Below are 24,464 nucleotides of genomic sequence, written 5' to 3'. Positions count from 1 at the left end.
AAGGACAAAATAAAATATACAAATACTAAAATCACGAGACCCAAATTTCCACAATCAAACTTAAAAAGCTGCCTGTTATGATGGCAGGCTAGGGTGGGGGAGAGGTAAGGAATGGACTTTAAAAACACTAGCGGTAGGATTGGTGCTGAAACATTCTACGTCAAAACTTAAGTCTAAATAACTTGGTAAGTCACAATGCTTTAAATTAAAAAAATTAATAAAAATTTTTCAAGTGTTTTTGATGTGGAAAATCAAATCCTTATTTATAGTTGTGTATCTCAGTAATTTCACTATAGTATGTGCCCAAGAGAAGTAAAAACATAGGTCCACACAAAAACTGAATAGAAATGTTTTTAACAACATTATTAGTACTGTATTTTCTGGTGTATCAGATGATGTTCTAACCCATGAAAAACTTCTTAAAAGTTGGGAGTCGTCTTATACACCAGTACATGGCATGCTGAAACTTACTCCAGCTTCAGGGACTAGTAACCTGCCCCCCTCTTATCACTGAATCCCATCCAGACGCTAGGCATCATCACTCAGTCCTCTATTTGTCCTGAATCATCTTTCAGGGCACAGAGATGAGCTCAGTTATCGAGCACTGCATCTCATCCAGCTGCCAGGTATGTGGCTTTCCAGTGATCAGTCCTCTCTCTGTTTAGTTTTTAAGGGACACAGATGAGGTGCTGTTTCTCTCTAACTGTCCTATTAATTACTGCACTCCAGCCAGCTGCCCTTGGAAGAACCCCCTTTCCTTCCCTGGTCTGCTTTCAATGTAGATCACAATTTAAAAAAATTACAGTCACACACTACAAGTGACAAATGTAAAATGATGGTTGGCACACCAAAGTTTAGCTTTATTAAACATATACTGTTAACTTAACCTTTGAGGTTTCTATTCTTTTTCTCTTACTTTTTTTAATTTCCATTTGGTGTGCCTTTAAAAAGAGGTAGTCTTATCTGGTGAATATTGCCCAAACCCTATATTTTTACAGAAAAAGATGATAAAAATCAAGGGGGTTGTCTTATACACCGGAAAATACAGTAACAAACAAGAATGTAACCAAATCAAACGATCATTTACTGATAAAATGCAAAACAAAATGCTATTATTTACCTATAAAAAAGGAATATATACAGGGGTGAACTTCACATAAAAGTTAACTGGGATATATCACATCATTCCATTTATAAATAATATGTAAAATAAGTTTATAACATGTAGAAATATTATTAGCTAGTGTGAGAAAGAAAAAATGATATAAGCATAAACTTTCAATGAATCTAGAGATTTATTTTCTAGTGTGATAAAAATGTTCTTAATTAGATAGTGGTAAAAATTGTAAACCTCTACAAATAAATTAAAACAAGTATGGGTTAACATTAATAGAGTGAATTTAAGCTTCATAAAATAGCAAAAATTTTGGCCGGAGAGATAGCACAGTGGTAAGACGTTTGCCTTATATGCAGAAGGACGGTGGTTCGAATCCAGGCATCCCATATGGTCCCCTGTCCCTGCCAGGGGTGATTTCTGAGCATAGAGCCAGGAGTAACCCCTGAGCACTGCCAAGTGTGACGCAAAAACCAAAAACCAAAAACCCCACCCCCCAAAAAAAAAAGTAGCATACATTTTAAGAATAGCAATTTTTAAAAATTATCTATAGGCAAAAAATATACCTTGGGATAAAACTTAACAAGATACATAAATAGTCATACTTAGTAATATTGGTTAGGGTTAAGAGATTAAAAACTCATGAACTCTAGTCCTGAATAGTTTATTATATGGTATTTTAACTTTCTTTTTTTTTTTGGTTTTTGGGCCACACCTGGCGGTGCTCAGGGGTTACTCCGGCTGTCTGCTCAGAATAGCTCCTGGCAGGCATGGGGGACCATATGGGACACCGGGATTTGAACCAACCACCTTTGGTCCTGAATCGGCTGCTTGCAAGGCAAACGCCCTGCTGTGCTATCTCTCCGGGCCCTGTATTTTAACTTTCTAATGTAACTTCTCTCAACAGTTTCAAAGATGAACACACTCCCAATTTTCCTAAGACACTTTCAGTTTTTAAGTGGTGTCCCAGTAATTAATAACATTTTATTGTCAATTCAGTGTTCAAAAGCACTCCAGTTTGAATGAAATATTATATAACTACTCTATAGCCAGATTAGTTGAATGGAATATGTACTTCAGAGAGGGTATTTTCACAAACACAAGAACTGTTTATACCTTTGCATAGAAAGTTGCTCTTTAAGGTTCTTGATTTCATTATCTTTAGCATGACTCTGACGCTGTAACCTGGCAAAAATAAAGATGGTCATGAAATGTTAAAAATTATGTATTATTAATATAGTTAACAATTTGACTTGTAGTTGAAAAGCAACTAAGTATGGCCACTTTGGGCCACAAGTCTTAAGGGTGAAAATAATTGGGCTAAGACTCTAAGACACCTTTTTTTTTTGTTTTTTTTGGTCACACCCGGCAGTGCTCAGGGGATATTCCAGGCTCCAGGCTCAGAAATTGCTCCTGGCAGGCACGAGGGACCATATGGGGCGCCGGGATTCGAACCGATGACCTCCTGCATGAAAGGCAAACTCCTTACCTCCATGCTATCTCTCCGGCACCTCTCTAAGACACCTTTAAAAATTTTCTTTTTATATCTGGTATCTGATTTACTCAGTTTTCAAAGAACTAACTAACATCTAACCTTTCAAATTAGAAAGCCAATTAAATTAGCTATCCTCTATTCCCAGCTTAGTGACACGGAGAAATGTAATTACATCTTTGTACTTTTAAGACACATGCTAGGAAACAGAAATGGCATCTCTGATTTTCTAGGCCTATGACAGAACTAATACCTTTAAACTTTCAAAATATAAAGTATACTGAATCATGTAAACTATTAAAGATTTAAGATATGAAAGAAATCAGACATTATATAGCAGTAATGAGACCATGAGCAATGAGAATTTTAATTAAAATCATAAATTATAAGTGACCTAATCATGGAAAGATTGGGTAAAAATTCTGTATAAGTCAGAAAAATTATCTGCTATTTACTTAACACCAGTTGGGAATGGGAGATGGAATGACAATTAACCCAAGGTAAGAGACCCAGTTTCTACTGAGAACCGGGAATGAAACCCAATACTGACTAGCCCTTCTTCAGATTATTTTGTTAAGTCTCAATGGTCACAGGTAGAAAGAGAGACAGAGCTCAGTTTTAGACCATATTTTTTTTTATCACATCCTGGTAAAGAAACTAAAACACAAATGAGTATATCTGCTAAGAAATGGAAGACTGGCTGCTTGATCAGTACTGACAATAATATCCCAACATGAGAATCCAATTTTTGCTATCACACCAACTTCCAAGTAGTAGTGTGCAACATTTGGTATTTAAAAATGGCTGGTGGTTGTATTTATCATTTTTCAAAATACTGTTTATTGGAAGTTTTAATCCTACAATACTATTCCAGTATCTAGCTAGAAAATCTTACAGTACTCAGGAGAAACAATTAAAAAAATACCAAAACACTACAATCTCACCCTATTTAAGTCCCAATATCTCTAAAAATTTTGCTTTGTTTATCCATCTTTTATTCCCTTTAACACACATTATTTCTTTGTGTGTTTAATATATTACAGACAAAGTATTTTGTTTTAGTTGTAAGGAGAACATGTAAGGAATGAACATAGTACATTTTTGTATAAATTAGAAGATCATGTTAAGTATCATTTTTGTCCCTTGCTAATGATCTCTGCTCTCCATTATTTCACAAGTACCTAATCCAATTCTTTTCTCACAGTGGGAACTGGATAAATGCCTGGTGATTAACATTAAATATTCATCATTTAAATATGTGATACATCTCTTAATTAAAGTGATCTGCTGGCAGTCTCAACCATACAAGGGTGCTTGGTCAACTCTCAGAGTTGAGAACAAATATTCTCAGATGGTGATAAAAAGGCATAGCTCATTTGTATGAATAGCATTGCTTTTTTGTTTTCTGTTCTCTGGTGTTATATATTTCTGGACTAGCTTTTACCTTTCAGAATTAAAAAAAAGTTTAAAATATTGAAGAATTTGTTTTTACATAATTGCAACCAGGTTAGTTTTCTCTAGTTATCTTAGATTCTTACCTCTTTCTGAACTTGAATAATTTTTCTAATTCTAGCTGGGACAAGTCTAAAAATGTTTTAAACTGGTATTGTTGTAGGCTAAATGACAGCCAAACTTCCAAAAACCTACTACTTTTATGATACAGTCAGTATATGGGAAAAAATTTAAGTTTAAATTTCTGCCATAAAGTTCTCCAATGTTACATCTTTGAATAAGCACTCCTTACTCTACGCCAGCTCTCAGAATTTGTCTAGTCACTGCACTAAATTTCAAATTTTATTTCTTGGATAACTAGTAATTGATAGCATTAGTGTTTATTAGAATAATGGCTTAAAATTGTATCAATTTTTCAACTGATTTCCTTATAATTTTAAGTCTGAGGCACTTAATAATTAAGGTTACTTAAAAATAAAATATGTGGTAGGTAGGAAGGAGAGAGAGGTAGATGGGTCCCCAAGGATTTGGTTTTTGATCTCTTACTCTCAGAACACAAATACTCTGAGAGGGCAATATAAAAATACATTCAGATGATTCATTGGTTTATTTGAGAAACATACTCATCTGATGCCATTCAGAAACAGCCAATATTTATTTGGTCCCATTTTTACAAACTGAAATCATAACCTGGCAGTTACTTTTTTATGTAATTCTATTATCTTAACATTTACTAATCTAGGACATTGAGAATTGACTATATAAAGACCAACCGTTTATTTCTCACTCAGCTAAAAAATAAAAATATAGATTTTTAAAAAAATATTTATTGAAGGGCATGAGTGATGGCGTAATGGTAGGGTGTTTGCCTTGCATGTGGCTGACCTAGGACAAACCATGGTTCGATCCCCCGGCGTCCCCAAACCAGGAGTGATTTCTGAGCACATAACCAGGAGTAACCCCTTGATCAATGTTAAGTAATGTGAATTATAAGTCTTTCACAGTTATATTTAAGGTACATAGTGACAGTGCATTAGGGCAATTCCCACCACCAGTGTTGACTTCCCTCTGCCACTGTACCAAGCATGCATCGCATACCTTCTCAATTAGCCCCCTGGACAGCTAATGTAACGGGACCCTTTTATGTATAGCTTGTAGTAGTTTGGGTCTCTTGATTCTATTGTCGTTAACTTTGGGTTGGGCATTTAGGTCTGATCATTTTTTTATTTCCACTCAATGCCCATGAGACCGCTTTGACCCTGGTATCATCCACTTTTTTTTTTTTCAATTTGTAGGAAGCCATAGAAATAGGCTGAATAAAATGACTCATGTTCTATGGTTTTGTGAAAAATAAAGAAATGAAAGAAAGGTGGTGGGGACACCTGTCTAGAAGCTATACATTTAAATTAAAAAAGAAGAAAGAAAGAGAGAGAGAGAGAGAGAGAGAGAGAGAGAGAGAGAGAGAGAGAGAGAGAGAGAGAGAGAAAGAAAAGAAAGAAAGAAAGAAAGAAAGAAAGAAGAAAGAAAGAAAGAAAGAAAGAAAGAAAGAAAGAAAGAAAGAAAGAAAGAAAGAAAGAAAGAAAGAAAGAAAGAAAGAAAGAAAGAAAGAAAGAAAGAAAGAAAGAAAGAAAGGGCGCTGATGTGGCAAGTTTGGTTTTGGTTTCTTTTTTTAGTTTTGATGTTGGTCTTCTTTTTTTTTTTTTGCATAGGCACAGTAAGTATTGGGGAAATTACAAAGGAAATTCCCTTGGACTAAGAGATATAGGGTGTATCCACCCTTGAAGCATACTGTAACAGATTTTTAAGCAACTGTAGACATGTGATCTACAGTTCCTAATATATAGTCACACTGCCATCTAGTGGCAAAAAATTCTATTTACTATTTCTTTTTTAATTTTATTTTTTTATTCTGACTAAAGTTCATTACAGAATTATTTACAATACATAGTGACAATGAAGTGCACTCCCACCATCAGTGTTGTCCTCCCTCCACTCTTGTTCCCAGCATATCCCCCACATCTCCCTCCTTTACCCCTCAGAATCCTAGTGCAACTGGTCTCCACCTTACAGCTTGTTATAGGTTGGGTATCTATTCTGTTTGGTGTTCCAGTCTGGTCATTTTTTATTTACACTACATGTTCATATGACTGGTCCTGGTATCATTCTTTTTCCCCCTCAATTTACGAGGCTGAATGATTCAAGTTATACTATTCTGTTGGAGATAAAAAAGGTTAAGAAAAAGAGGAGAAAAAAATTGTTATCAACTACTAAAAAAGAAAAAAAAATCACCGAATATCCACAAAAGTGGAAAAGAAAAAAATGGAAGAAAAAAGAGAAGGAAAATAATTTACTATTTTTATTTATTTTTTTATTTTGTGGGGGATTTGGGGCCACACCAGGTGACCTTCAGGGGTTATTCCTGGCTATGCGCTCAGATCACTCCTGGCTTGTGGGACCATATGGGACACCGGGGAATCTAATTTCGGTCCGTCCTAGGTCAACCATGTGCAAGGCAAATGCCCTACCACTGCCCACTGCTCCGGCCCCAAGAAATTTCTATTTAAAAGAGTCTGGGACAGACCAGAATTTCCTATTAATAAGAGTTTTACACTTACTTGGACGTCTTATTGACTCCGAAAGCCACTTGCTGGTTAAGCGATGCGATGATTTTGTCTTTCTTTTTTATCTGACTTTGATTTTCTTGCCACTTTAAAGTTGCTGTTTTCAGTTGTCTTTTGAAATCCTGGACAAAGAAAAATATCATTTCAGGTAATTCTGTCTCTGTCACCAGTAATCAAAAGGTGGGAACATGGGAGAGGAGGGGTTCTTTAAAAGTGTGTGCAACTTGAACTAGATAGTCCTGCCTACAGTTAGAGGGGGAGATACGGGAGGCATCAAGACCAAACAGGTGCAAGACTACTAAGTAGAGGGTTGGATACAGAGGGGATCACATATTATGGCCGCCCTGGGGGTGAGAAAAGAGGGAATGGGAGGTAGGACAAATACGGAGGTGTAGGGAGGACAATCTGGTGATGGGAATCCCCCCTGATTTTATGTAAATATGTAACTAAAATGTTATTGACAACAATATGTAAGCCACTATGATCAAAATAAAAATTATATTAAAAAAAAAAGTGTGTGTGTCTGGTTTGCCCTTACCTTGTAGACTCCGGCATGTTCAGAGGCATGTTCAAATCAGGAAAGAAATCGAGCCTTTTCTACCCCCACTGAAGCCTGATTATTGTGTAAAGCAAGCCATGAAGGCTCTCCTCACTGACCAGCCCATGATCTGCTCACCCCGCCTAAATGTACATTGTGACTTTCATAAAGAGTACCCTCCCCTTTGAAGCAGTTGTGTGCATGTATCGGTTCCTAGGAGCGGACTAATGTATGTACCCCTTTATTGCTCAAAGAGAACAAGCCACAAACAGTAATGAATGGAATTTAAGAAAATGGAATTTAAGAAGCCTTTTTTCAATGGGATATCACTTCTCTCTGAAGACAATCAAGACGTTTCCAAGTCCCATCTACTTCAACAATATTGACATTCCCTGGATTTAAAATCCATGTTTACCTTTTGTAAAAATCAACTTTATGAAAAATAAAGTGTAAACTAATTGACTAGCATACTTAGAAAATATCATCAGCAAAGTTGAGCTTAGATTGTTGCTAATGGGGTCCTTTTCAGCTGAATCCTAAAACAAGTCAACATTTTAGATAAACACTATGTGACATCTCTTGATGACCGAGCAATGTCTTTTTTTTTTTAATGAGCAGAAAGTCTTGAGATAATTCCAGTGTGTTTAACCTCCGTGGTTTTTCCTAATTCCCACAGTTTTTCCCTTGTAATTAAACACTAGCGAGTTGACATCCTTGTAGCTTCAAGGACCGATAGTGCTGTATTATCTCATATTTTCTAAGTTTCAGTTTTGCAAAACCTGTGTGGATTTTTCATGATGTGTTGTATGTATAGTTCATTTTAAAAGAATTTGGAGATCTCCATCACTTTAAAGTCATGTTCGATTGCTACAGGAAAGGTGATCAGGTCTTTCTTAAAGTCATAATGACTCAAGTGTTAGCTGGCTTTTTATCTCTGAAATACTTTCTCAAATATCTAATTACTCAGAAGACCAAGCTATCCAAAAACATCTCAGACATTTTTCTACCTATGAATTTTGCTGCATATGGGAAGTGTCCTTTCCTTGGGAAGTTGCTACGTTTCACTTCTCTGAATGGACTTTTATGAAAAGCAGCTTTGCAAAGATGCAGTTTCTAAAAAATGGGAATTTGTACACTAAAAAAAAAGTCCTCATTTGGTGCCAACTGTGATTAGTGAGGGTGAGTTGGGGGTTAAGGGTCAAAATCTTATTCTATTGAGTAAGTATGGGAGGGTGTAAAGATTCTTTTGAAAGTTTTATTTTCATTGTAGAACAGCAAATGACATTTTTACAGTATTTTTTTTGTAAAGCAAACTATTTTGTGCCTTGAATTTGGTCAATGTGTATTAGTGAAACATTGTAAAAGTGAACTTCTACCTCTATCTAAATATATACCATTTACTTGTAAATTATTATAAACTATTATGTGACTGATTTTTTAGACTGTCTTGTTTCAATAGCAACCAATGTTTAAGGCTATTAAAATAAGCTATCTTTTACTAATTAATTCGGAAGTTTTATAAAGGATTGATTAAATTTAATTAATTTTAAAAAGTGTGTGTGTGTATTTAACATACACTTAGTATATATTTAGTATATACTTGATATATTTTATACATTTAGTTATATATTTAGTATATATTAAATATAATATATATTCATACTATATATATTTAACTCTCTCTGACTTGCCTCAGACTGATAGTACTTACTTCACACTGAGAGTGCAATTTATAAAGTTGCCTTTGACGAGCAAGCTTTTCCTTCTCAGTTTCTCCACATTCTGTTAACTTGCTGGTTGAGGCCTATTGAGCAAACAGAATGTGCATGTCTTATTTACCTCTAAAAAGCACTAATATTTTAAGAGGATTTAAAATTGTCATCTAATTCCTACTCATGCTTTATGCCTCACTATAAATTTATTTCTCTTGTCTGTCATATTATATTCACCACTCCCCAATGACCGTTTTTGTTAAACAATACCAACTACTCGCCTTCTTCCATTTCTATAGCATAACATTATCTGCGTGTTTACCACTTTTCTAAAGTAACCTTTATTAAATAATAAGACACATAAGAAGGCACTCATTTCTGTGTAGAGATAATAAAACTGAGTAGTTCTATAATAAATGAACCTGAATTCTTTGGAGAGGGAGTGGACCACACCTGGCAGCACTCAGGTTACTACTGTCTCAGTGCTCAGAAATCACTCTTAGCAGGTTTGGGGGACCATATGGGATACCAGGGATCGAATCCAGTGTCAGTCCTGGGATGACTATGTGCAAGGCAAACAGCCTACTCACTATGCTATTACTCTAGCACCCAGTGAGTCTGAATTTTAAATTAGGCAGTCTTAATTGCCTAAGTCTCTAACTATTACATGGTATCTTCTTAGTTTAATACCCAACTTCTTCATTAGAATGTAAACACACATAAAAATAAATAACAGGGACCTTATCTTAGAACAGCTGGCGATACAATTTTTGAAAACTAAAATTAGTTTTGGAAATCTGTGACCTTTTTATTCTACTTTTGGGTTCCTTTGGCCACTAAAAAAATGTACAATAGTTATGAAACTTGCTCTGCATATAGTGTAACTGTATTTGATCCCCCACCACTAGATATGGTCTCCCAGCACCATTAGGGATAATCTCTGAGCAGAGGTAGATTTAAGCCCTGATCACACCCAACAAACACACCAAACTCTCATAAAAAGATGACACTAAATCCGATATCAATCATCTCTCTCCATGTCAATGAACTAAATGCACCAGTTAAGACATAGAATGGCAAAATGGATCAATATGTTGAATCCAACGTTTTGCTGCCTACAAGAAACACATTTGAATAGTCAAAGCAAACATAGATACAAACTCAAAGGCTAAAGAACAATGTTTCAAGCAAACAACTCCCTTAAAAATGCTTGAGTGGCCATACCTATATCAGATGACAGACTTTAGAATAAAAAAGTTGATAAGTGATAGACACTTCTTGATAATCAAAGGATATGTGCACAGGGAAGAAATAATACTATAAACATATATGCATCAAATGTGGGAACAGCAAAAATATTTAAAACAATTGCTGACATATTGAAGAAAGACATCAAAAGCAATACAATAATAGTAGGAGACTTCAACATTTCCCTGTCACACCTTGATAAGTTAAACAGGCTAAAAAGTTCAAAAAGAATATATTAGCTTTGAAGGAAGAAATGGAAGAGAAAGGCTTAGTAAAATGGACTCTACTTTCCAAGAAAACTGGATATACATTCTTCTCCAGTGTACATTGGTCATTCTCCAAGAAAGACCACATGTCTGGGTCATAAAATATACCTTCATAAAATCAAGAAGAATCAAAGGGTAAGAACTACCTTCCCAGATAATCAAGTACTGAAATTAGAAGTGAATCACAACAGACATAGAGAAAAATTTTAACACCTGGAAATTAAACAACCCATTATTGAACAACCAGTGGGGGAGAGATGAAATCAAAGAGAAAATCAAAAGATTCCTATAAGCAAATGAGAATAAAGACACAAATATTAGAATTTGTGACACAGTAAAAGCTACATTAAGAGGAAAAGTTATAGCTTTGCAAGCATTCATTAGGAAGGAAAAAGGATCTTACATAATTTAATGGCACAGATTAAAATTTTAGAAAAAAAAACGAATATACCCTTGTGACACAAAAATACAATACAAAAATCCCTTCCTTACACCTATATTCATTGCAGAACTATTTACCATAGCAAGACTCTGGAAACAGCCAAGATACCCTTCAGCAGATGAATGGCTAAAGAAACTGTGGTACATATACACAATAAAATATTATGCAGCTGTCAGGAGAGATAAAGTCATGAAATGTTCCTATACAAGGATGTACACGGAATCTATTATGCTGAGTGAAATAAGTCAGAGAGAGAGAGAGAAAGTCGCAGAATAGTCTCACTCATCTATGGGTTTTAAGAAAAATGATAGACATTCTTGCAATAAAAACTTTCAGACATAAAAGAGAAAAGAGCTGGAAGTTACAACTCACCTCATGAAGCTCACCACAAACAGGGATAAGTTTAGTTAGAGAAATAACTACGTTTTGAACTATCCTAATAATGAGAATATACGAGGGAAATAGAAAGCCTGTCTAGAGTACAGGCGGGGGTTGGGTGGGGAGGAGGGAGATTTGGCACATTGGTAATGGGAATGTTGCACTGGTGATGGGTGGTGTTCTTTACATAACTGAAACCCAAACACAATCATGTATGTAATAAAGTTGTTTAAATAAAAAAATTTAAAAAAAAATGAACCAAAATTTGACAGATGGAAGAAAATAATAAACTGAGACAGAAACTAATGAACTGGAAATACAGAAAAAAAGAGATCAAAGAAAGCAAGAGTTGGTTCTTTATAAAAAATAAATAGATTGACAAATCATTAGCCAAGGAAAAAGAGAAACTTAATAAACTAGATTAGAAATTAAAAGAGGGAGATTACTAAAGATACTTTAGAAATAGCCTTTGTTTTCTTTGACACTTTGACTTTTTTGGAACAAAGTAAAGGCCACACCCTCCTTTAGGCTACACCCTACCTGCTCAGGGTTTACTCCTTGCTCTGTGCTTAGGGATTACTCCTGGTAGTATATGTAGACCATTGCAATGCTGGGGATAGAACCATTGTTAACTGTATGCAGTGTAAGTGCTTTAACCCACTTACAACCTCTTGGCCTAGCAACTGTTGTCAAAAGGAAGGAAGGTTGGAATTGCCATTCCAGTTATGTTTACCTGCTCTATCATGTCCAGAATATGCAATTCATCCAGGCTATAGGATTTTTCTTCAGTTGCAGAATCTTCTTGATTATCACTTGCATCATCATTTGTAAGTCTATAATCTTGGTAAAGATTTTCTTGCTCTTTTGCCGACTGTTCTTCCGTTCTTACTGTATCAGAGCTATAATGATAATGTGATGTTTTATAAATGTTTATAAACGCAGAATGTTTTTCACTTAAGCTGTTTTTGCCTGAATTAATATTGTATGAAACTTACTAGATACTTAACATCGGAACAGGTTAAGGGTCCAAGAAAGTATGAACAATGAGCACACAGTGTAAGTCTCTTTAAAATTCACAATATAAGTATTTTAGAGAGCATTAATCAAGGTACATATTCTGTTCATTCCAGTATTTCAAGAAATATGAGACTAAGACCATGAAGTTCTTATTTCAAGTTATAGCATAATGAAGGTTCTGTAGGTGCAATGCTATTTTAATTGTATTTGGTTTTGCCTTTGTTTGGGGTAACGCCTGGCAATGCTGAGTTCACTGGCTCTATAATCAGAAATTATTCCTAGTAGTGCTTGTAGGGCCATATGAAATCCTGGGAATCAAATCATGTCAGGCATATGCAAGGCAAGTGTCCTAACCACCGTACTATCTCTCCAGCCCATATTTTAATATGTCTTGATGGTCAGTCAGTTTAATTATTGTCAGAACTTAAGTCCAGTATACACATAAATAAAGGGCTGTTAATATAAGCACAAAATAGACTTAACAGAGATGTATTCCTCTTTAATAGAACTGCTTAAAAGTTGCAACAATTATGTTATTTTTAATGGGAACCACTGAAAAAAAGAGAAATACTCTATTTGAAATGGCAGCTCATTTTTATGCCTCTATGTAAAACTTAAATGCACATTACTACACTTTCAGCTGTCCTTCTACTTAGTAACTATAAATTTCCTTCCTAATATCATTGATTGGATCATGAAATAGTATTTTTATTTTAACATGATATTAATTCTTTGTTTTACTAGTATAAAGATATAAATTAAGTAACTTTAGGATGCATTTCTTCTTTTAGGTCACCAAGACCTAGAAAAAAAGATACCTACTGTTTATAAAATAACTTGGAAAGCCTTATGAAAAATAGTCACAGGTGTCATTGAAGTATCTAGAACTGCTCAAATATTTTCAAATGTTTACTGCTGGCATACACAAACAGACTTTCCAAGATAGCTGAAGGTTTAATTGAAAAGTTTTTTCCAAGACATCCTAAAAATTTTAAAAATACAGACAAACATATTTTTGAAAGCTCCGATATATTATTCCTAAATTTTTAAATATGAAAATAGCACTTTAAAAATATAGAAATGTTCATGTTACTAAGAGTCACAAACTAAAGCATAAAGAAATAGAATTACAAAAATGATTGATGATGTTGTTTTATCTTGATTAAGCTTTTAGGATGCTATCTATACTGCAAAAATTGAAAACAAAAACAAACTACCTTCAACTGACTCAACTTGTAAACAGATAAAGGAAAAACTGAGTGGATCTTGTCTATTATTAATGAGAAAATATCAATCACAAGTGATAACTTTAATATTAACAAAATACCTCTTTACCATTTTAAAATATCTTCATTTATATTCTCTCAGTGAGCTCTCTAAAGTTACTAATTTATATGAATGAATGTTAGTAATTCTAATGTTCTCTTCATTTCATTGTTGCCCCAACTTCCTTCCTCTATTAATTATAATGTCACCCATTATATGGTTGTAAAATCTAAGTGAACATTGGCTAAACATTAAAAGGTTTCTGGTGATTTCAAAAAAATTTAAAACTGTATAATAATGAAATTGAAAAACAAAAATCTCAGGTTAACTATCAAGCAAAACCAAAACATAAACAAGTCTTTCTTCTAGAAGAGATTAGTGGGACAAACCAGCATCTTTTAAGGGTAGGCCTTATTTGATTAAGATTTGACTAATAACAATCAGACCAGTGTTTCTCAACTGGTTCCCTGTGCTTCCATGGGAGGGGGCAACTAGTAAGATGGAGGTCATGGGAGGAAAACAAGATAAGAAGAGGGTTGATAGGAGAAAGGTTGAGAAATACTGGTTCAGTTTAAACAGATATTACAGTGAAGTAAAATTAGTTTTTAAATAAAGCAGTTAGCTATGGAGTCGCATTACAAAAAATGATAAGAGACCTGGCAATGCTCAGGGGTTACTCCAGGCTCTGTGCTCAAGAATTACACATGGTAGGGTCAGGAGACCATATAGGATGCCAGAGATCATGTCAGAGACTGAACCTAGGCCAGCCACATGCAAGGCAAGCGCATCATGCACTGTACTATCTCTCAAGCCCTAGTAGATTCTATTCTACTCAAAGCTAATTTAACATTTTGTCATTTTCTATAAAAGGTGACAAGTTAATTACTGAACTTAAAAACAAATAACTGTAGTAGAATGCCTGTCTCGAATACAGGCAGGGGATGGGAAGGGGGGGGTGAAGGGGGGTGTTCTGGTTATGACTGTAACCCAACTATGATCATATTACTTAAATAAAAAATATATTTAAAAAATAAATCCATCTGTTTTTAAAGGACACTTGTGTGCTAGTCGCAGAACATTTTTACTATAAAATATCTTAATTCTAAGAGAAACATATAAAGAAACGCCTTAAATAGTCTTCAATTACCCAGAATTCACTCTGAACTTATATTCCTAAAATGTGTATCTTCTAAAGAGATGATGACTAAAATCAAAGTCCTAAAATTGACATAAGAACACAGAAAAAATTTTAATTGGGATATTTTTATTACTATACTTATATTTAAAATGTATGTCAATTTATTGTATACAATGGGTATTAAAATAATTTAATAAATTTGACAAAAAAAAAAAAGGTGACAAGTTAAAAAAGATAAGGAACTGTTCTTTTCTGAGAACACTTCCCAGGACAATGTTGTATCCTACTAGCAAAGGATTACTTAAAAATACTAAGAAAATTAAATGATACTTACCCCAGTTCGTCTGCTAATTCCTTATTCTGAAAAAAAGCATTAAGAATTATTGATTTATAGCAACTATATTAGTAGAGTACAGTTTCTCAAACGTTTAAGTTTCTCAAAAGTTTTAACTCCAACCAAAAGAGATTTTATATCATGCAGCAAATTGCAAGTGCCTGTTCCATGAATATTCCTAGTAATAGTCCTATGTGTAGATATATCTCCTTATACAGATGAATAAAAGGAAAATGTAAATTCTATAAAACAAAAGCTTTTATCATTATTTGTGCTATGAAATGCATGTTATAGATTCCCAATTTCTTTCTTTTTTTTTTTTTTTGATGGGGGGCACACCTGGTTTCTCCTGGCTATGCGCTCAGAAATCAAAATGCAGTCAGTCCTAGGTCAGCCACCTGCAAGGCAAAAGCCCTACCACTGCGCCACCGCTCTGGCCCTGGATTCCCAATTTCTTATTGTGATATTAAACAAAGGATGGGTCTTTAGGAGGTAACATAAAATTTTAGAAGACGTCTTAAAGTTTTCATGATGGAATTAGAGTGCTTATTAAAAGAAACAAAAGAAAACCTTTTTCTCTCAATCAGCAAAACAACTATTTGCAAACCAGGAAGGTGATGCTCACCAGACATTGGGTCTCTCGAAACCTTGATCTTGAACTTCCAGTCCTCCAGAACTGTAAAAACAAATGGTGATTGTTTAAGTTACCCAGTCTATGGTCGTTGATTATCGTAACTCAAGCTTATTTTTAAAATGTGATGAACATTGAATTTTATTTTACTTCTACTAATTCTATTTTCTTATTTAAAATAAAAGCTGCACTTGTCTAGCCCATGTACTCCCTTGAAGACAAATTATATTTGCTTGTCTCAAAGTTTATTCACTCTGGAAAAAACTGTGTTCTCTCTTGAACTCTATTTTCCCACTTCGTTTTCTCTGAAATCTTTCTAAGTAAGTTTTGTTCAATTAAAAAATCGTGCTTTAAAAAAAATAAAATTAGAGAAAAAAAAAAAAAAAGAAGCTGTTGGTGTTGGGGCAATAGCACTGTGGGTAGGGTGTTTGCCTTGCATGCAGCTGACTCAGGTTCAATCCCAGGCATCCAATATGGTCCTCTAAGCCTGCCAGGAGTGACTTTTGAGTGTAGAGCCAGGAGTAACCCCCTAGCACTGGCTAGTGTGGCCTATAAACAAACAAAAACCTAAAAATAAAAGGAATCTGTAACCCAATAAATATTATAATCTACTTCTGGGATGTAAAACAAAACTTGAAAATCATTTCTGTGAATACTGGAAATTGAGTATTGGGGCTAAGTTTAGAACTATTGAAATATTTCAGGACAATGTATATTCAATTCTTGTTGGGTATGAAGACATTTAATAAAGAAATAAGTTGAGCTTGTGAGAAGAGGGTCATAAAAATATAATAAAGGCTTTTAATTTCTAAATTACCTTAATGCAGGCACCTACTGGGGACATCCTGCAATCCTGTATTCACTTCCAACTCTCCTGGAGGAAGACAAACTTAGCTTCCTCTTTTGTCACACCTTCCTTTATAAAATGTAAACCCCCCCCCCCTTAGGCTTGGTTAGCATTAGATAGGAATTTCCCCATCATCTTCCTTTTATCCTATGCCAATTACACCTGAAAAATAAGTGTCCCATGTGGTGGACAGTCAAGACTTTTTAGTTCACAAGTTTAGGAGCCCTATGACCCTATGCTTTTCTCTAGTATGTCTGTCTTTTCCTAATTCTTGTGGTACTCTTACTTCAGGCCTGTTCACCAGGGATTGGACTCCAGAAAATTCTTATTAACTCAAAACAAAGTTTTTTTAAAATTTTTTGTTGTTGTTTGTTTGTTTGTTTTTGGGTCACACCCAAGAGCGGTCAGGGGTTACTTCTGGCTCCATGCTCAGAAATCACTCCTGGCAGGCTCAGGGGACCATATGGGATGCCAGGATTCGAACCAATGACCTTCTGCATGAAAGGCAAATGCCTTACCTCCATGCTATCTCTCAGGCCCCAAAAAACAAAGACTTTTTAAAATTCAACATGATGAAAGAAAGCAGACTGAAATTAAAAAAAAAATAAATAACAGACCACTTTATATTCCTATAAAGTCAACCTACCAAATAATGTTTTGATCAATGGTACTTAGCATAAATTGATAATATTATTTTTAAATTATAGCATTAAGTATATTAACATTTCTAGTTTAGAAAAAAATTCAGTGCATACTTTCTCAATGATTCCATGATATACTTCAAAATGTCTTTTAGTTTGCTGTCACCAACCAATGACAAATTAATTTTACAGTTTATAACAGAACCTTGGTTTCACTGTGTACTTGAATAAATAAGTTGAAAAGGAGCATATCACTCAGCTTAAATAGTTAAGAGTTGCTGAAACTCTTGTTCAGGTGTTCCCATGAGGTCAAGTCAACAGTATATATTAACCTATCTTACATATTTCTGAATAACTTCCCTACTATAGCTGGAGTGATACTACAAGGGTTCAGACACTTGCCATATACACAGAGTTGACTCAGATTCAATTCCCTTGACACTGCAGAAATAACTCCTAAGCAGAGCCAGAAGTATTTCTTAAGCTCTGTTGTATGTAGCCAAGGCTTCTAAATGAAGATAATCAAGATTTGCTCTTCAGTTAGTACCCATGGCTGCCAATCTTGAAAAAAAATATATGTACTTGAGTAAATTCTCTTACTCGATTCATAAAAATAGAGTATATCTGCATTTTAAATACATATATTAAGTCAGAAATATATTTTCTAATAAATTATGCATAGAATAATGATTAGCTATATGCTTATTTGATCAAACTAACTCTTCCTCCAGAGAAATGTACAAAATCAAGAGTAAACCAAATGGAAAAAAAGGACTTTGAGGGATATGTCACATATATCCATTAACTGTAATAAATGCATTGCTTCTTGGGGAGTTATTATTTCCAATGTAGGGGGTAGCCATAAATATAGAAGAGTAGAAATTAGTGGAAATCCAAAATTTCCCTGAAATTTTTGTTCTGTTTTATAAACTTCTATTATTTTTTGTTTTTGAGTCTCATATAGCAGTGCTTCAGTTGCTATAGGTGATGTTGGGGATGGGAAGCCGGTAGGCTACATGCAAGGTAAGCTCTTTACCCATTGTACCATCTCTCCAGCCCCTATTAAATTTTTCAAAGATGTTAATTAAAAATAATTAAACACCTCCCCTCATACCAAATATTTTTTTACTTTCTCTTACAATTTAACAAACACTTGAAAAATTTCTGTTATAGACAGTGACTTCTTTACTTTGCTACAGCAAAAAAATCAAGGAAGAACCCTGAAAGAAGCATCATGTATTTGCACCACTTTTAGATAAGTGATGATAAGTGCAAAAAATTTATGGGTTAGCAAACTTAGAAAGAAAATAATTATTAGAAAAATGATTCTAAACAGCAGAAAAAATATCACAGAAATTGCCTTTAAAGTACCAGCTAAGTCACTAATTTAGGTTTTTTAAGTGTATAAACTAGGACTCAGGTAAGTAAACTTAAATATATCATATGTTGGGGCCTGCGCGGTGGCGCTAGAGGTAAGGTGTCTGTCTTGCCAGCACTAGCCTAGGATGGACCGGAGTTAAATCTCCCAGCACCCCCTAGGGTCCCCCAAGCCAGGAGCTACTTTTGAGCGCACAGCCAGGAGTAAACCCTGAGCATTACCGGGTATGGCCCAAAAACCAAATATAAATATATATATTTATATTATATATATATAAAATATATAATATATAAAAATATATATATAATATATAAATATATATATATATATATATATATAAAATAAGATAAAGGCCCAAAGCATATTATAGCAGTTAGGGTGCTTGAGTTTGATCTCAGGTATCTTATGTGGTCCCTCTAACACTACCTGGAGTAATCTGAGTGAAGAGTAAGCCCTGAGCATCCCTGGGTATGGGTCCCAAATAAAAAATATCATTCAAGATGAAATAGACACAGATATCACTATAATCAATATGCTATCAACAGTGTAAGTTGATATGCTATTGACATTTGTTGATGTAAATACATATCTATTTAGATAACATTTAAACTCCTAATAGTGAAATCCTAGCATTAAACCTAAGTGTTCATAACTGGACTTCCATCTATTGTAATGCTAATATAGTCTTACCTTCTTATTCTTAGTCTTCTTTTTCTTTGGCTTTCTCTTATCCTGATAGGTAAAAGAGTGAAAATAATTTAAGATGCCAATAAAAATGTGCCAAGGTTATTTAAAAAATATATTTTCTCTCATCACTGAAAACCTTCTAAGATTACAATTCATATTTCTGTCTAGATTCTATGGTATTATATGAATGTGGTCAAGCTAAAATCACTCCCTGGAATTCCATATGGGTTCCCCAAACACCATCGGGAATAATTCCTGAGTGCAGAGCCACAAATAATCCCTGACAATAGCTGAGTATGTCCCCCCACCCAAAAATAGATTCTATGGCAAAATATTTTGTTTTATTTTAATCTGAGTCTTCTATTCTTAATAAATAATACATAGTAACAGTAAAAGTTATAAAGGAACAACAAAACACAGAATATTAATGAGTAGGCTACTAAAAACAACTCACAAATCCTCAGTTGCAGACATTCAATCATGAATAACAAAGAAGGCACATCTTATACATCAAAGTATTAGTAGGAAACTTTATATAAGGGAGGGAGGTGGAGAGAAAAAGTGTGTGTGTGTGTGTTGGGGGGGTGGAACCGGGACAACATTGGAGGGAAATGGGCATCCTGGTAAAGCATATGATGCTAGAATGTGTTATATGCAAAAGTCTATGATTGTAAACCACATTGCCTAAAATAATTTTTTTTTTTTTTTTTTTTTTTTGGTTTTTGGGCCACACCCGGTAACACTCAGGGGTTACTCCTGGCTATGTGCTCAGAAGTTGCTCCTGGCTTGGGGGACCATATGGGACACCGGGGGATAGAACCGCGGTCTGTCCAAGGCTAGCGCAGGCAAGGCAGGCACCTTACCTTTAGCGCCACCGCCCGGCCCCAATAATTATTTTTTTAATGAAAAGATTTAGGTACATAATATATAAATTTAGCCTAAAAAATATCTTAGTGCCCAACGCCAGAAAGACAGTATTCGAGTAAGGCATTTGCCTTGCATGAGATTGGTGAAGGTTTAAGCCCCATCACCCCATGTACCCATATGGTTACCTCAGGCTGCAAAGAATTATTTCTGAGCTCAGAGCCAGAAGTAAGCGGGGCGTACCCAAAAAATCAAAAGAAAAAGAAAAACTAAAAAGAACTTAGTGTCTACATAGTAAAAGTTATCACTTATTTCTAGAAGATATTTTTAATTCCATCTCTTTGAAAATGGTACCAAAATCTTTTCTCCTTTTATATTCTTCACTATCCTTTCTTATACCCTTTATTAATATTTTATTTACACTCCCATCACTCAGGATAAAAATGTTTCAAAGTCCAATATAACACTTAGTATATAATAAGTGTTCAAGATTGTCTGATAAATATGCAGTAAAACTGAAAACATGTTTTGGGCTTTAATCTGAAGGGTTTGATTTAAAGGCCACGTCAGCAGTGCTTTTGTGGTGCCAGAAATAAATAGGGGTCAGCTGCCTCCAATGCAAGCACCAAAACCCCTATACTATTTCTCTAGCCTAAGGCACTAAAAAAATTAAGAAACTCAGTACTGTGGGAAAAGAACCATTCCATTTGAAGCTCTGTGTGGAAATTATAAATATGAACTGGCTATTTAAGTACAGCACTTAACAAACTAAAACTATAATTAAGTTATTCTATTTCAATTATTAATGAGAGCTTATACTTCCTGGGGATCTTTAGTAGATTCTGTTGACGATTCACTGAGTATTGATGCTGTATCTTTATTCATTTCTGCAAAGTTCATTTCAGAGTTTGGATTCACATTTATATTGTACTCCACAAGTGGTGAACTTAATTCTTCATTTTCCAACTCTTCTATTTCAGTACCTAAATATTAAAAACAAAACACATACAATCTGAATATTCACTTTTAACCTCTCATTACAATCATATATTTACTATAAAAAAATCACCTGGAAACAGGTGTATAGATTTCTCAATTACTAGATAAAATTAAAATCATATTTATCAATGTTTAAGTAATAGGTATAGTAAAATATACATCTATATTTATATAGTACTTATAATTATATATTATATTTATATATAGTACTTATATATTTATATAGCATAGAACTAGAACCAAATAGCCTAAATCAAAGTGTTAAGGGAATTCGCTGTTAAGGTGACTCTAAATATCACATTTTTTTTGGCCTTTTGGGGTGTGGAGTTGGGCAATGTTCTTGGAAACCTAAAGGAACATTCCTGGTAAGGGAAATACTACTCTAGCAATGTGGACCTGCTGGTTATGCTTGGTCCTAGCAATGCACTGTATATAAACTGTATATATCTGAGCTCTGGAGCCTTTAAGGCCACATCAGGAGAGCTTATAGGTGTCCAAGATTATACTAGCAATACGAGCATGCTATGAATCCTTAGAGATCAAGCTCGAAGGCTCTTTCTCCAGTCATCTGAGCTCTCTCCCCAGCATCAATCGTTTTGGAGTATCCTCACACTGCCCAGATTCTCTGCAATTACCATTATTTTCAGAATTAAATCTGAAACAGGAAAAGGAAAAGCTTTTTCAAATATTTCCTTCATAACCAACGGTTATGAAAAGTTATCAGTGCTTTGCTGCTCATGTCTCCTTCTTCCTTCCCTCCATTCTTTTTATTTTTTTATTTTTTTGGGGGGGCCACACCCATTTGATGCTCAGGGGTTACTCCTGACTAAGCGCTCAGAAATTGCCCCTGGCTTGGGGGGACCATATGGGATGCCGGAGATCGGACCGCAGTCCTTCCTTGGCTAGCGCTTGCAAGGCAGACACCTTACCTCTAGCGCCACCTCACCAGCATCCTTCCCTCCATTCTTACTTTCCTTCCTCCCTTCCTCCCTCCCACTCTCTCTCCCTCAGAAATTGCCCCTAGCAGGCTCGGGGGACTATATGGAATGGTCGGGATCAAATCAGGGTCCATCCCAGGTTGGTCACCTGCAAGGCAAACGCCCTACTGATATTCTATCACTCTGGCCCTCAAGTATAATTTTAATTTCAAAATAGAACTTATTCTTTAAGAAATTAAAGGGGGAAAAAAAAACAAAACAAAAATAAAAACAATTCATAACTCATTATCTAACATATATAATACTACATTTATTTATATAACCTATGTGATAAGCAGATAAAAACCAGAAAGTTAAGCATAGTAAGTTATGAATATGTACAACAAGCAGATAGGTTCTTTTGTATGCTAAATGTCCTGTGTCAAACATTTAAAAACTACTACACTTTGAGAAACTCTGGAATATATTAATTAGAGTCAAAAGTGAAAACACCCATCCTACATTCAACTGAAAAAAAAAACTAGTATGACCATATGATTCTCTAAGTTTATAACATACAACTGCAAATAGTCATACAGTTTATTTCAACAAGTGAAATGTCTACAAGCATATTTAGTTTGCAGAGTCATGAAATAAATCTTTAAGCTAAAATAAAATAAAAATTCAGGGAGGTGTTTTGTTTCTAAGCATACTTACATTGACAGCCTGTTATTGACTTCAGAGCTATTCCTATGATACAGAATGATAAAAATTTAGATGTATAATTGAAAATGCAATAAAAAATAACAGACCTGGACTAAGAAACATAAAACTGTTTTTACATTGCATCAATTAATTTTATAACTAAAATGTTATAATTGTAAAATCAATGTTTACTTATGAATAAATATAACCATCAGATTTTAACATAAATTTATAAAATTTAGGATTAAGAATAAGTAAAAATAATTAACAAAATTTTGATAGTTCATAGTATATATTAGCCTAAACTTAGGAGACAAGGAGAAAATTCTTATGATTTAAAAAGTCTAAAGTTACGAAGTAATAATGGTCAATTATAAAACAAATGTCCATTCAAAGTGTAAACCTTTTTTTGAAATATAAATTATTCTGATCAGGACTCCTTTTTATTAGTATTTGTAAAGTACTATAGCAGGCAATGTTAAATTTTACATTCTACACATTAAATTTTTTTGAAAATGTAAAACAAATGCCATAAAAATTAGTGAGCATTATCAAATCTTAGTAAAAGATGTCAGGTATAATAACTAAAAAAGAAGTATAGCATGCTATACAACAAAGGGGCCAGTGTGGTGGCGCAAGGGGTAAGACGTCTGCCTTGCCCACGCTAGCTTAGGAAGAACCATGGTTCGATCCCCCGGTGTTCCATATGGTCCTCCAAGCCAGGAGCGATTTCTGAACACATAGCCAGGAGTAACTCCTGAGCATCACTGGGTGTGGCTCCAAAAAAAAAAATGTCAACCAATAAGCTTTTCAGATAATCTGAATTAGAATTTTATGAAATGTCTTAAATTTAGGGTTCAAGGCATTTTTCTAATTATTATCTCTATTCTCATATCTTTATTTTCTAAATATGGTCTTGATTCTCAACTCAGTAGAATATTAAATTCTCTTCGAAGTACTTCCCTGACTCATAGCATCAAACTCAGTATTTTCTACTATTATCATTGTAGAAAGCTCTTAATGATTAAGCAGGCAAACAAAAAAGTTCCAGATCCTTAGTAAAAGAACTGATATTAGAACTAATAACCGGGCTGGGCAGTGGCGCTAAATGTAAGGTGCCTGCCTTGCCTGCGCTAGCCTTGGACAGACCGCGGTTCAATCCCCCGGTGTCCCATATGGTCCCCCAAGCCAGGAGCAACTTCTGAGCACATAGCCAGGAGTAACCCCTGAGCGTTACTGGGTGTGGCCCAAAAACCAAAAAAAAAAAAAAAAAAAAAAAAAAAAGAACTAATAACCGTCACTGAAAAGGGGTTAGAATGCTGTACAGCAGGTAGAGCCTTGAGTGCCTTAGTACAGTAGGTAGAGTGCCTTGAATACAGCCATCCCTGGCATTGATTTCCAGCATCCCATATCGTCCCCTGAGCCTGCCAGAAGTGATTCTAATTTCTAATTGTCTTATCAATAGAAAATTTCTAGGAATGGTCATTGTTTATCTTAAGATACTTACTAAATGTTATCTGATTTCCTAAAATGAGATATCATAACTTATAAGTTAAATGCTACAGTCCTGCTATGAAGAATGATAAATGTAAACTAATGTTGTCTAAAAGAATCCTTAAAATACTAAGTACCATATTTTATGATTTGGGGCATCTTTTATTCTCTAAAAGTGAGCAAACTCCATGAGTAAGAGACTTTGACAATTCTGAAAACACAAACTCTTGAACATGACAAGAAACCTTTTTTGAATATATTTTCTGTAAACTTTAATCTCAAT

The 24,464-nt window shown here is 34.6% G+C and overlaps 1 protein-coding gene across 1 annotated transcript in view; it reads right to left on the bottom strand.

Annotated features, from left to right (window-relative positions):
• Positions 1-24,464, bottom strand: part of DZIP3 (DAZ interacting zinc finger protein 3) — a 76,942-nt gene that overhangs the window by 22,804 nt on the left and 29,674 nt on the right. The window contains exons 14-22 of the mRNA XM_049785603.1: positions 22,700-22,732; positions 20,886-21,049; positions 19,206-19,247; positions 15,644-15,694; positions 15,019-15,044; positions 11,997-12,162; positions 8,929-9,021; positions 6,674-6,801; positions 2,231-2,299 (exon numbers count right to left, since the gene is read on the bottom strand). Of these exons, the coding sequence (XP_049641560.1) occupies positions 2,231-2,299; positions 6,674-6,801; positions 8,929-9,021; positions 11,997-12,162; positions 15,019-15,044; positions 15,644-15,694; positions 19,206-19,247; positions 20,886-21,049; positions 22,700-22,732 (772 nt within the window). The remainder of the gene's footprint in view (positions 1-2,230; positions 2,300-6,673; positions 6,802-8,928; positions 9,022-11,996; positions 12,163-15,018; positions 15,045-15,643; positions 15,695-19,205; positions 19,248-20,885; positions 21,050-22,699; positions 22,733-24,464) is intronic.

Source organism: Suncus etruscus, chromosome 13, assembly GCF_024139225.1.
Source record: "Suncus etruscus isolate mSunEtr1 chromosome 13, mSunEtr1.pri.cur, whole genome shotgun sequence".
NCBI lineage: Eukaryota > Metazoa > Chordata > Mammalia > Eulipotyphla > Soricidae > Suncus > Suncus etruscus.
This window is presented reverse-complemented; position numbering and strand designations above follow the sequence as displayed.